At 40.3% G+C, this 12,394-nt stretch overlaps 3 protein-coding genes across 3 annotated transcripts; 1 reads left to right on the top strand and 2 right to left on the bottom strand.

The window, feature by feature from the left end:
• Positions 1–1,778: 1,778 nt before the first annotated feature.
• On the bottom strand, positions 1,779–3,032 carry LOC116247562 (uncharacterized). The gene is made up of 3 exons (XM_031619736.2): positions 2,628–3,032; positions 2,252–2,524; positions 1,779–2,169 (listed from the first exon to the last, which is right to left on the bottom strand). The coding sequence occupies exons 1-3, from the start codon at positions 3,021–3,023 to the stop codon at positions 1,885–1,887; spliced, it is 954 nt and encodes a 317-aa protein (XP_031475596.1). The 5' UTR covers positions 3,024–3,032; the 3' UTR covers positions 1,779–1,884.
• Positions 3,033–4,169: 1,137 nt separating this feature from the next.
• Positions 4,170–6,616, bottom strand: LOC116247292 (expansin-like A2). Its single transcript, XM_031619382.2, has 5 exons — positions 5,953–6,616; positions 5,728–5,837; positions 5,413–5,594; positions 5,175–5,307; positions 4,170–4,565 (listed from the first exon to the last, which is right to left on the bottom strand). The coding sequence occupies exons 1-5, from the start codon at positions 6,089–6,091 to the stop codon at positions 4,317–4,319; spliced, it is 813 nt and encodes a 270-aa protein (XP_031475242.1). The 5' UTR covers positions 6,092–6,616; the 3' UTR covers positions 4,170–4,316.
• A 2,659-nt stretch (positions 6,617–9,275) lies between these two features.
• Positions 9,276–11,861, top strand: LOC116247290 (pentatricopeptide repeat-containing protein At2g22070-like). Its single transcript, XM_031619380.2, has 2 exons — positions 9,276–9,741; positions 9,833–11,861. The coding sequence occupies exon 2, from the start codon at positions 9,867–9,869 to the stop codon at positions 11,715–11,717; it is 1,851 nt and encodes a 616-aa protein (XP_031475240.1). The 5' UTR covers positions 9,276–9,741; positions 9,833–9,866; the 3' UTR covers positions 11,718–11,861.
• Positions 11,862–12,394: the final 533 nt, after the last annotated feature.

Here is a 12,394-nt window from a genome sequence, read left to right as displayed (position 1 = left end):
TATGTTCGAGTATTTTTCCCTACAAACCGACTCCTACCCAGACCCAACAAAAAATGTTGATTTTTATTTGCATACTTGAGGGTAATTTTTCTCGTTTATATATTGGTGTGTAACTAGTGCCTGTTATCTAGAATTTTTGGATTTTGATCCGTATCGGATTACTGCAACCTCTCTTTACATAACACGCTCAAAGAAGAAAATAGAAAATAGAAAATAGGATTTTAACTGATTGAACTTGTTAATTGTGGACATTTATATTAATTACCTCTTCCCCATGCCTAGACATATCAACAGATTGGATTCGGATCAGATACATCCTTAATCATATCTATTTTTTTGGATATTCACATATTCAGATTTGAAAATTCTGATTCGAGTTCGACTAAAGAAAAATGATATCCGAATCTGAATCCGAAATCCGATTTTACAATCCGAATCCGATTTTTGTATTTATATCTGAATCAGAATCCGAATTTTGAACCGGATTTTGCCAATTTTCAAAATTTAATAGCATTAGATACGTGATATTTGTCTAAAAATAAATCCGACCCAAATCCAAATCCGACTGGATGCCACATATTAAATATGAATCCGAACCAATTTTTTAATCGAATATTAAATTTTTTTCCATATCCAATTTTTTCGGATCAGTCTGGTTGAAATTTTATTGTTATAAGCCAACTGGTATGACTTTTACTCTCTCTCTCTCTCTCTCTCTCTATATATATATATATATATATATATATATATATTTAGACTGTGATGAGAATCACTTAAGCGATCCAAGTTGCAAATATAAAAGCGCTGTTCTTAAACTTCAAGAATCCGAAATACCTTTCAAATAAACAAAATATTAGCAATATATATAGGCAGGACTGCTGAGTGCTAAGAAGATTCTCTAGTTAGGGATGTAAAAGGTCTGGACACAATTGCTGATTTGATTAAAATCCACTGTGCGGTGAACCGAAAGTGGATCCGACTCAGACATCTGACTGAGAACAGGTAAAAATATGATCTGATTTCATATAAATGTCAGGTGATCATACAGCGGTCAGATCCAAACTTGATAATTTTGAAAAATAAGGTCCACAATATTCCATTTTGATCTTAAACCCTTTTTTTAGTCAGATCTGGTGACCTATAAAACTTTCCGGATTCAATAATTAGCTTGATCGAATTCATGCTGCAGCTAACCGATTTTGAATCCGGGAACGATGATCGACGTTGGATCTCGTGCTAGTTAGACTTTCGAAAAAATGAAATCCAAATTCGAATCCAACAAAGTTGAATTAAATACGTAGAGGGGTGAACAACGAGTCCAGCTACTCGAGTTTGACTCGTTAAAGCTCGGCTTGTAAACAAGTTTAAGCTAAGTAATTTGCTTAACGAGTCGAGCTCGAGTTCATGAGTCGACTCGTTTAAATAATCGAGTTGAATTCGAGTTCAACACGTAACTGTCGAGTCGAGCTCGAGCCTTAATCGAGATTGTCGAGACTTAATTGAGTCGAGTTCAAGCTCAACATGTAACAATGAATATCAGTTATATTCAAATGTATTTGTCAAGCTTTAATCCAGTCGAGCTCGAGCTCAACATGTAACTGCAGAGTTGAGCTTGAGGTTTCATTAGTTGAGCCAAATTTGAGCTAACTAAACTCAGGCTCACCCCAAAATATCTATGAGCGGACCGAACTGAATCTAAACCATTTACATTCCTAACATTTGGCCAAGTTGTAACACAAAAATCATGGAGAAAACCTGAGATTTAGAGGCAAGTGAATCGAAATGGCGTTAAGACACAAGATTGTTTGAAATAGTAAATTCTTAGAAACAACAGTAAGTTATGTGAACCTGAGATTGGATACCATTCAGAAAGCAGATGAAGTTCTAACGTCGTCCAGGGAAAAATCTGCAGCGGTTGCAGTAGCAGACGAGGTAACAACGCTTCACCTCCCGATGATTCTCCCCAAGCATTGCTTCCCTAGATGAAGTAGCGACGGCAGAAACAATAGCAGACACCGGTGGTCGCGGAGCTGCCGTCACCGCCGCCGTCGTATGTCCAGCGGCTGTGGGGTTGTTGCTACCCTTCCTGAGAGTAATGAGCTCCTTCAAATTCTTCTCCATCCTGTCCAGCCTTCCTTCGATCTTGGTCAACATCAATGCACGCTGAAGCTGCAAATGAAACCGTAGCGAATTTGATTAGCCTTTGCGAACTGGGTGGTGTACGTTACCGGCAGCCCTTCCCCTTAATTACCTGAAGGTATTCATCGCCATCAGTATCGTCGGAAGTTGCAGGCTTGGATGCCGTCGGTAGGAAGCGACCGCTTTCCTCCTCAGGCGTTAGTCTCACGGTATTATTTTCACCATTCTCGTTCTCCTTCAAGGTAAGATTCGTCGTCTGCATCTCCTCGTTGTTTTCCGTCTTCGCGACGTTCGCGCCCTCTTCCATCCGGAGCCTTCTTCTCGCTCTTGACGGAAACACCATCCTCCGGGGCATCTTCTTCCCCGTCGTCTCCGACAGTCCGCTCTGCAAATAGTACACCCACCATTTCAAGATGCAAGAAACTGACGGAGAAATTGAAAGGATGAGTCGTTCGACAAAGAAGACATCAAATTAATGGCTGCCTCACCTCTTTCTTGCCGCCAGCCTCCGATGGTGGCGTCGCCGGCTCGCTCTTACTCTCTTTCCGTTCGTTGACGTTCGTTCCGATGTCCAAGACTTCTTTCGTACGTCCCAGTGAGACAAGATCGCTCTGCGATCTTAAGATGGCCGGATTCTTGTCCGGCGGGGATGTGCCCCAGAGCGGAAAAGATAGCGATCTCTGTAGGGATGTCCCCAGCGGACATTCCTTTGCCGGAATGGTGATCAGGCGGAGCTTCTTCCGCTGACCGCAGCTACCGTGCAGGCAATGCCGCTTCTTGGTGGCGCAATGAGGGCACGGCTGAGAGAAAGATACGTCTTCTACATTGAGAACGCCTGAATTTTCTTCGGTGGCTGCGCTTCGTCGCCGGTCAGGAGTCTCCATTCTTCTCTCTGGTCCACTCTCTGTCTCTCTGCTTCCTCTGTCTCTCTTTATTTTCACGAGAAATTGATAAACACCAGAGCAAACTAATGAAGACAATTATTAAAGTGGTTTTTATGCAATCTTATTAATATGATATTAAGCGTGATATGACGGGGAACATGTATTTAAGGTAGTTATTTTTTACTTTAATCATGTTTTTCATAACAAAAAAATGAATTAGCTCTTATAATATCAAAATTTTGACAATAGAAAATCAATTTTTTTTACAAAAGTAATTTGAACTGAAACATTATTTGTTTACATTGACATGTTTTATTGAATTGCTGTTGTGATGTAAATACATCAGGACGTTCATATTTTGTTTACAATATTTCTTTTAACTCAAAATTAAGATTTTGAAGTTTCGCTTTTGTCAGTGATATTGTATTTACTAATTACTCCATGTTTATATACGAACATCACTTTTTAATGCTTACTTTTTAAATTTGACAACCAAACAGAGATAAAATGGTTGGGTTTGGATCCGGATGTTATTAAACTCAGTCAATTCCTTTCTATTTAATTAGATTCAGATTTAGATTTAGATTAGACTCAAACGTTCCTTTTTTTTTCCAAACCCGATATGTAATTGGACCAGATCTTTATCCCATTCGACTTGTTAAAGCTCTGCTTGTGGACGAGTTCGAACCGAGTCGTTTGCTTCACGAGTCGAGCTCGAGTTCATAAGTCTACTCGTTCAAACAATCGAGTTGAGTTTGAGCTCAACACATAATTACCGAGTTGAGCTCGAGCCTTAATCAAGTTTGTCGAGCTTTGATCAAGTCGATATATTCAAATGAATTTACGAGTTTATCAAGCTCGAGCTCAACACTTAAATCATGAATATCAATTCTATTTAAACTAGTTGTCAAGACTTAATCCAACCAAGCTCAACGTGTAACTGTCGAGCAGCCCGAGCAGCTCGATAATCTATATTTAAATATTATTTTATTATTTGTTATATATAGTTATATATTATTATGATTAATTATATTTATATATTACTTTATCAATTAAAAATATATATATTTTAATGTTAATTGGTCGGGACTGCAGCCCGGCCCAATACCCCCATTTTAGTCATTTCAAGCTTCAAACACAGCCAAGTCAGGCACAAACTTGAACTCATTCTCAAAGTTAATGCTGCTTTTATTACATGGGAGAAACTGATAGCGTTCTGTACAAATGGAAAGGATATAAACGTGATGAAGGCCGGAAAAATAGAATTCAGGCTACATGGAGTCGAGTCGATCTTCAGTTCCAGACGCTGGTGTCGCAAGGGGAGCAACCTTCCTGCGCAGTTTCTTGAATTTGAACACCAGTGTCATAGACCATGCCAGGCTTCCAGTCGGCCGGAAGGACTTCCCGGCCGGCCCAGATCCACTTTCCGTCATACCCGGCCGTCACCACGAACCGAAATTGGAGGGGGGCCGCCGGAACCCGGTTCGTCTGCCAGACTGCTCCTCCCCTCCTAGTCATGAAACTCCAATTTGAAGTCCCCACCTACACAACACAAGGAGTTGAAATCGATGAGAAAACAACCGAGAGCCCATTGGGGTCCAGTTCTCTAGATCAGGATCAAGTCCAGTTCATCAGATTTGAAAAAGATAGCATCCCATCTTCAGAATTTGTAAAAAAAAAAAACAAAAAAAGAAAACATGAATATGGGTGGTTTGATCTTCCACTTTCCGTTTTTGTCCTTGTGAGGGGTAGAAACCTTGCCTATCTTCATGGGTAGTTTGGTCATTTCCAAGTCATATGGTCTCTTGTAACCTTCTCATCTCATAAGATTTTCAAAAATTCAAATTATTCATTAACAACCCACTTCTGCATCCCATTAGACTTCCAAAAATTCAAATTCAAGAGGTTGACAATTCATCGCCAGAAGAGGACCTAAAGAACCCCATTCCCCTGCATGCAGGGATTTGAGGTGCATCAAGGAAATGCAAATTCTTAGGCGAGCAAGAAGTTAGGTAGATTTTCAAGTTCTAGATGTAAATTTTTTCAAAAGATCATTAATTTCTACAACTTTCAAAAGGAAATCTCTAGATCAAGCAGGATTCTAATGAAGTTAGCACTTCAGATATTCTTCCACAGATCATATCCGTATACCTGTGCAAGATCGAGGGCCACGATGTCCGTTTGTCCACCTTGGTAAAGAAGCTTCAGCGCCAGATAATGTGGGTACTGGCTGTTCTCCTCCACCCTCACGCTCAGGTTCTGCTTTCCATAATCGCAAGGTATCCTGCAATCATCCCCCAATCCGCCATTGTTAAATTCTGAAAATCGCCATTGACAAGCATCTTCTGCTAAGGAAACAAGATCAGATGAGAGACATCGCCTCCATTACCTCTTGTACTCCACGTCCACCGTGTGGAGCTTCCTGAGCTCCAGGCTCCTTCCTGGTCTGCTCATTGCCATGAACGCCTTGCTGCTCAGCACCCAGTCCGTCGTCTTGTTGTCTGCGTTTTGGTCGGTGAGCACCACTTTAACACCTCCGCTGCTGCACAATGTTGGGTTCTTGCATCTAATCTGTGTGACCAACAAAGATCAACCACCTATTTCAGAAATACACAAAACCTCTCCATCTAAGAAATGCTTGTTTCTCAATGGAGTTTTCGTCTTAAATGTTCATTAATGAGATCGCTTTGTTAGTTGGTCCTACCTGAAAGCAGCCTCCGCAGCCGATTCCTTGCCTGTAAAGTGCAGGATTAGCAGCGGCTAAGAGCCCGCCATTGAAACTGAGAGCCAGAGACCCATACCCACAAGCTCCACCTGCAGAAGCAAACAGAGGAAAGAGTGTCAGGCAGTGGATGAGCAACAAGAATGGGCTCGAGGAAGAAGCTACAGCGCTAAGAAGAGGGGCGAGTTCTAAGGCGAGAAGAGGAACCGGAGAGGGCGGAATCGGAGGAAGAGTATGAAGCGACGGAGCTGTGAAGGCAACGATCACAGGCGAGTGACGAGGAGAGAAAGAGGAGGAAGACGGCACCAACTAGAGAGAGGAACCCCATGCTTGCTTGCTTGAACATCAATCCGCGAAGTGTGAACTTTCCACTGGGTCGATCTCTCTTATATAGGCTTCTGAATGCGATGGGCGGTGGGTACGCGGCGGAGGTGGCCGGATTCTATGATTGGGACCTTCAGTTTCCAACCCTCAGTCAGACACTAAGACCACAGAGACAGAGATTTTAATCTGTGATTCTTTGCACACTGTCGGCTTTTTTATGCACACCAAGTGTTTGAAAAAATTGCACGCGTGAAGGTAGAGCTTTCCTCCACACAGCTGTGTCCAGGACCTTAGCCTATAGTGAGAGAAAGAGAGAGAGAGAGAGAGAGTGAGAGTTTGGTGGCTGGCCTGATACTTTCTTTATTGGTCGGCAGCAAAGTCTTGGGAAACGGTGCACGCGTACGGGAAGTGTTGAGCACATGAATCTGTGTGCGAGCGCCTTTTCCACTACCACTGTGCTGTCTGCAACTCTGCTTGGTTGAAAGAATCCTGCATTAAATTAATGCGCGTGGGAACGGGAGGAGGAGGAGGAAGAAGCAGGAGAAGGTTCGTCCATTGACGTTTGTTGTGATGTTGGTAGGAAAGTGTACAACAGCTTGTGTCAATTTTGACTCCCTTCACGGGGAAGCAAACAAATCGCTCTGGCGCATCAATCCATCCAGAGTTTCATCCGATCAGCCGTAATATTTTCTTAAGTAACGATAATTTTGAAACATTTTCTTTTTAAATTTTAAATGAACTTCACAACTTCTGATAAATAAAGGAGGAGAGATGTGAAAGTATGAAAAAACAGACATAAAGAAATAATATGTTTGAGAAGAATTCTTTTTAAAGATAAAATCATTTTTAACTACATTTGGGTTTTTATCCATAAAGCAGAAATGAATTTATCAGCACAAGCAGTTCTTTATGAACTTTTCCAAAAGCATCAGGTTTTGTGAATTCAAAAGTTGAGTGCTTAAATTGTTTTAAAACTATTTGTAACAATAGGCCAATTTGAAGCTGTTTTAGATCTTTCAAATATCAGCAAACATGGGCCCATATGTCTGACAACTCAAGTGAATTAACCAATCACAAGATCAATTTAATTTCAAATAATATGTTGGAACAACCAAAAATGCTTAAGAAAGGTGCAAATTATTTGATTCAAGCTGGCCTGAATTTAAGGAAGAGATGAACAAAATCCAGGTGGGAGACTCATCAATGAATCCACCTTGGTTACAGATCACCATGTTTGATAGCCTCAAAACTAAGATCCTAAAGTAATATGAGATCCACACTGATATTTAAACAAATGGGTGTGTTTGTTTCACTGCAGATCTGAGATCCACAATGCTGTGAGACATTGGCAGAGCCAGAAATTTCTGGTTAAGGGGCACTCATATGTAAAATTAGTAAAAAAAGATAAAGTATCAATATATAAATAAAACAAATTTTACAAGCTGGTGTGGGCAATTGTCCACAACAGGCACGAAGTAGCTCCGCCACTGCTGTGTGATCACCAAGATCTTAGATCTGTATATAATTTGGATTTAAAATCCATGCTACTAAAATCATCAAAATACACACCTTTTAATACAATCTCGGATACGAGATGCAATACTATCAAACACTACAATAGTGAATTTCGGATGCGAGGGAGTCAAATATGAGATCTGCGGTTTTCAAATCTGCGAGAATTTTAAATCACCTCAAACCTTAGATCGGAGGAGATCTGAATGCAGGATTAGTGAAATTTTCACACTTCACATAATGAATTATTTGGTGAACAAAGTGAGCTGATACTTCTTAGTCCAACAGATAAGAACAAGCAAAGGAAGCAAGGTTTAAAAATGGGATGCCCAGGGGCAGAGAGAGGCCCATGTGCTCATGTTAGGTGAAAGGCATAAAGTTAAGAAGGGTGTGGTGAGCACTCAAACTAACAACTTGATGTGTCACCTTAACCTACCACTTGTATTAAGAAATGTCACGGGCTAATGCAGACGGTTCGGATTCGAATCGGATTACTACATGGAAAATTAGCTGCAAACAAGTGAACTGAACTATCTATATGCCAAAAACAAGTGAGATCAATTACTAATTTGATTTTTATAGTGAGTTTATACCATAGTTACAAATAACATTTCGGAAGTTTTTTTCGGGTATAATACGGTGAACTTGAAAAAAAAACGGAAAAAGTACAGGAAAAATATGGTAAATTTTTAAAAATTTTAAAAAAATAAAAATGAGAGAAAAATAAAAATAAGTGAGAAACTAATAACACAAACATCATAAGATAAGTAGATTTACGACAAATAAAAATCGAAAGTGAAAAAAAAACGTTTGGCATTAAAAAAACTGAAAAAAGTGAAAAAAAAGAGTGAAAAAATACGTTTTTTTAAAGTTTTAAACTACCATTTAATTTATCACGCTTGTTTCAAAAAAACGCGTTTTCTGTGACTATGGACTTTATACGGACTTTATACCACACTATAAGTAGAAGGAGAGGGTGCTTTGGTCCTCATTTCAGGTGGTGGGATGAAATATTTTTCTTGCCATTCACCTGAAGATTATTCTGCATCTCAGGTATTAGATACATGAATCTTTAATTTCTAATAAGGTTATGAAAACAAAAAATGCTTAAATTAAGTCATGCATCTGTGACCATTGTATTTTAAAAATCCACAAGTTTTAAGGGAGACACCCCTCTCATTTCACACTTCTGACTTAAAATTCAAGAATAGACATATGACAAGTTTTAATTTCATATTTTTGAAATCACAATCTGCCAAAACCGTACATTTAAAGTGAGGTTACATAAGATAAGGCTCACATCTAAGATTTCACCAAATAGTTAAGATATGATCCCAACATTTAAAGGAAGTTGTATGTCAGACTTTTTTTCAAGTTGAATTTTGTATAGTCAAGATCAACCCCTATTGCTATAAGGGGCATAGGACAAGCGTTGTGTCCAAGTTGGTAGATGTAAACCTTGAATGCATTATGGTGTTGATCTTGATGATTTTACTCGAAAGACGGTAGACATTAAAAAAAAAAAAGATGAATCTGTATCGACAAGGTGCATGACCTATTAGAGTTTATATTTTTTTTAATTTTTCAAGTCAACTTTAAATATTTAATTTGTTAATTTTGAAGAACAAAAAATACGCGGACTTATTGTTAAGCAAATGGATATGGTGCCATACCGGTACCGGCAACAGTGATTCTATTCTAAATGCAACCAAATTATCCGAATCCGATCCCCTGGTGGATAGAAGGCGGCCCGGCAGGGTCCGTCTACCCGTGTGATGCTTTCTCGGCGTTTTCAAATGTAGTAATTTGAGTCCGCCACTGATCTCGCCCATGCTGTTCATGCAAAAGAGGCAAAACCCATGTTTTTGGCTCCCTCTTTGCAGAGGCGTCTCTCTTCTCTACGTCTGAAACCGCTTCTTGCAAGAATTGGAGATGGGTATCGCCATTTCAAACGGTTTGTCCTGGCAGGCATCTTTGCTTCTGGGCGCTCTTCTTCTTCTTCTTCTTCTACTTCCATTATGATGAGAGTCGAAGAACATGGTCGTCGTCAAGACGATAATCGATCCTTCCGCAACATGGTATCAGGTGGGACGCCTCTGGATCAGTTCATGGCAGCTTCTGTTCTAAAGTATTGTGCTGAAATTGGAGCTTTAAACCAGGGTAAGCAGATTCATGCTTACTCCATAGCCAGTTCATTGGGTTCTGATGTATATGTAGGAAGTTCTCTCATTGCCATGTATGTGAAATGCAGTGATTTGGTTGCGGCGAGGAAAGTGTTTGACGGAATGCCTCATAGGAATGTGGTTGCCTGGACGGCGATGATATTTGGTTATGCACAGAGGGGGAGGAGTGAGAATGCTTGGGAATTGCTCGCCGGCATGCGCCGAGCAGGAGTGATGGGAAACGATTTCACAGCAGCTAGCGTATTGAGCTCCTGTAGTGATGATGCTGTAGGGCTTAGCCGCGGGAAAGTATTGCATGCTTATGTTGTTGTGGCCGGTCTTGTGTCCTATTTCGCGGTTGGCAATGCCCTGTTAACCATGTATTCCAAGTGTGGATCTTTGGAGTCTTCTTGTCAAGTGTTTGATGAAATGCCCGGCCGAGATGTTGTGTCCTGGAGTGCAATTATTGCTGCATACGGACAACATGATGATCATGAGAAAGCATTATCGATGTTTAGGCAGATGCTGCTTGAAGGAATTGTGCCTAACATGCACACTTTGGCTAGTACTTTGGCATCATCTGGAGGTTTGGGAAATTTATGGTCGGTTCTGCAGCTTCATGACCTATGCATCAAGATTGGGTTATACTGCCATGTTACTGTCAGCAATGCTCTTATGGCAGCATACTCAAAGTGTGGGCAATTGAGTATATCTGGGGAGATTTTTGAGAGTATAGAAAGCAAGGATGTTGTCTCATGGACATCGATTATTGCAGCACATGCACAAGATGGAGACGGTCATGAGGCTTTAAGACTTTATGCTGTTATGCGTAAAATGGGAATCAAACCAAATGATCATACATTCATTAGCACACTTGATGCTTGCACCACCATAAATGACCTGAATCTTGGGAAACAGCAACAGGCTGATATTGTGAAAACTGGTTTTGACATAGATGTTTCCGTCTGCAACACACTGATTACCTTCTATGCAAAATGTGGTTGTATAGAGGATGCCAGGAAGGTCTTTGAGAGCATGCGTTTTAGAAACTTGTCATCGTGGAATTCAATAATTGTTGGCCACGCCCAACATGGGCATGGTCAAGAAGGCCTTAGGTTGTTTGACGCCTTGCTGCAGATTGGGTTGACACCTGATTTCATTACATTCATTGGGGTTCTTTCTTCATGTACTCATGCAGGATTTGTAGAAGAAGGTCTGGGTTATTTCAAATCGATGAGCCAAGATTATGGCATCTTGCCAAGGATGGATCATTACGGATGTGTGGTCGATCTGCTGTCTCGTGCTGGCCGCTTAAATGAAGCAAAAGCCTTCATTGACAGGATGCCATTTGAACCTGATCCGATAATTTGGAGTACTTTCCTGGCTGCCTGCAGAGTGCACAAAAACATTGAACTTGGTAGAGAAGCTGCAGAGAATCTGCTTCAATTAGAGCCAAACTCCATACCCACTCATGTGCTACTTGCAAACATGTACGCAGCAGGTAACAGATGGAAGGAGGTCGCTGATGTTAGGAAAATGATGAAGGATAAGGGGTTGAGGAAGAAACTTGGTTGCAGTTGGGTGACTGTCAAGAATACCACATATTCATTCACAGTTGGTGAAACAAATCATGCTCATATGAAGGAGCTCTTTGCAATGTGGAATAAGCTGGCACCCGTTCTCAGAGATGCTGGTTATGTTCCTGATACCGAGGCAGAACTTCACGACATTGAGGAGAGTGAAAAGGAGAGGATTCTGGGTCATCATAGTGAAAAGTTAGCTATTATGTTCGCACTGCTGAACACCCCACCTGGAACCAGTATTTTGATAACAAAAAATCTTCGTATTTGCAGTGATTGTCATTCTGCTAGCAAATACATCTCAAAGGTGACTAGCCGGGAAATTGTTATGAGGGATACCACACGTTTTCATCACTTCAAAGACGGTATATGTTCTTGTCAAGATTACTGGTAGATAAGCAATTGGCTATAAGGCATTGTAGGCGAATCTCACATTTATTGTGGAGAGATTGGTGTTTATTGTCCTGCATTACGTTGAGATCGACATATTGATTCTGTTTCAGTATATGTACATAAAATTTTGACATGCTTTTGGAAATTTATTTTTCTTTCTTCTCACTTTCACTTGTTTACATATCTACAACAGCCATTTGGCAACTATAAACAGGATCAGACCGGACTTTAATGCACACTATGAACTATAAATCTAAGCTTAAGCTGTTTGGAAGGGTCATGGTGAATAGCCAATATCGTCTATCATTCCTGAATTTTTTGTTTGCTGGTTAGGCCTTATCGTATTGGTACAAAATATAGATATAAATATGCTTTGACACCTTTAACAACATCGTAAGTCTGGTTGGTTAGCTCATTAGCTACTATTGTAGCATTAACAAGTCCAACCGGATACAGGGATTAAGGACCTAGGTGTTGACACGATATCCAGTTTTCATTTGGAAGCTTCAATTCGAGAGGCTTATCGAAAAAAGTATAAACATAAAGCCACAATTTTACATAAATTATCGTGAAATTTTCTGTTGTTTGGCACGTATGCAAATATGGTAGTACTGGGTATTTCAAACTTAAAACCGAGATCATACAAACACATAATCACATGCACATCTACATGTTATC

Source organism: Nymphaea colorata, chromosome 2 (assembly GCF_008831285.2).
Source record: "Nymphaea colorata isolate Beijing-Zhang1983 chromosome 2, ASM883128v2, whole genome shotgun sequence".
In the NCBI taxonomy this organism is placed as follows: Eukaryota; Viridiplantae; Streptophyta; class Magnoliopsida; order Nymphaeales; family Nymphaeaceae; genus Nymphaea; species Nymphaea colorata.
Note: the sequence above shows the minus strand (reverse complement) of the source record. Positions and strands in the feature narration are given on the sequence as shown.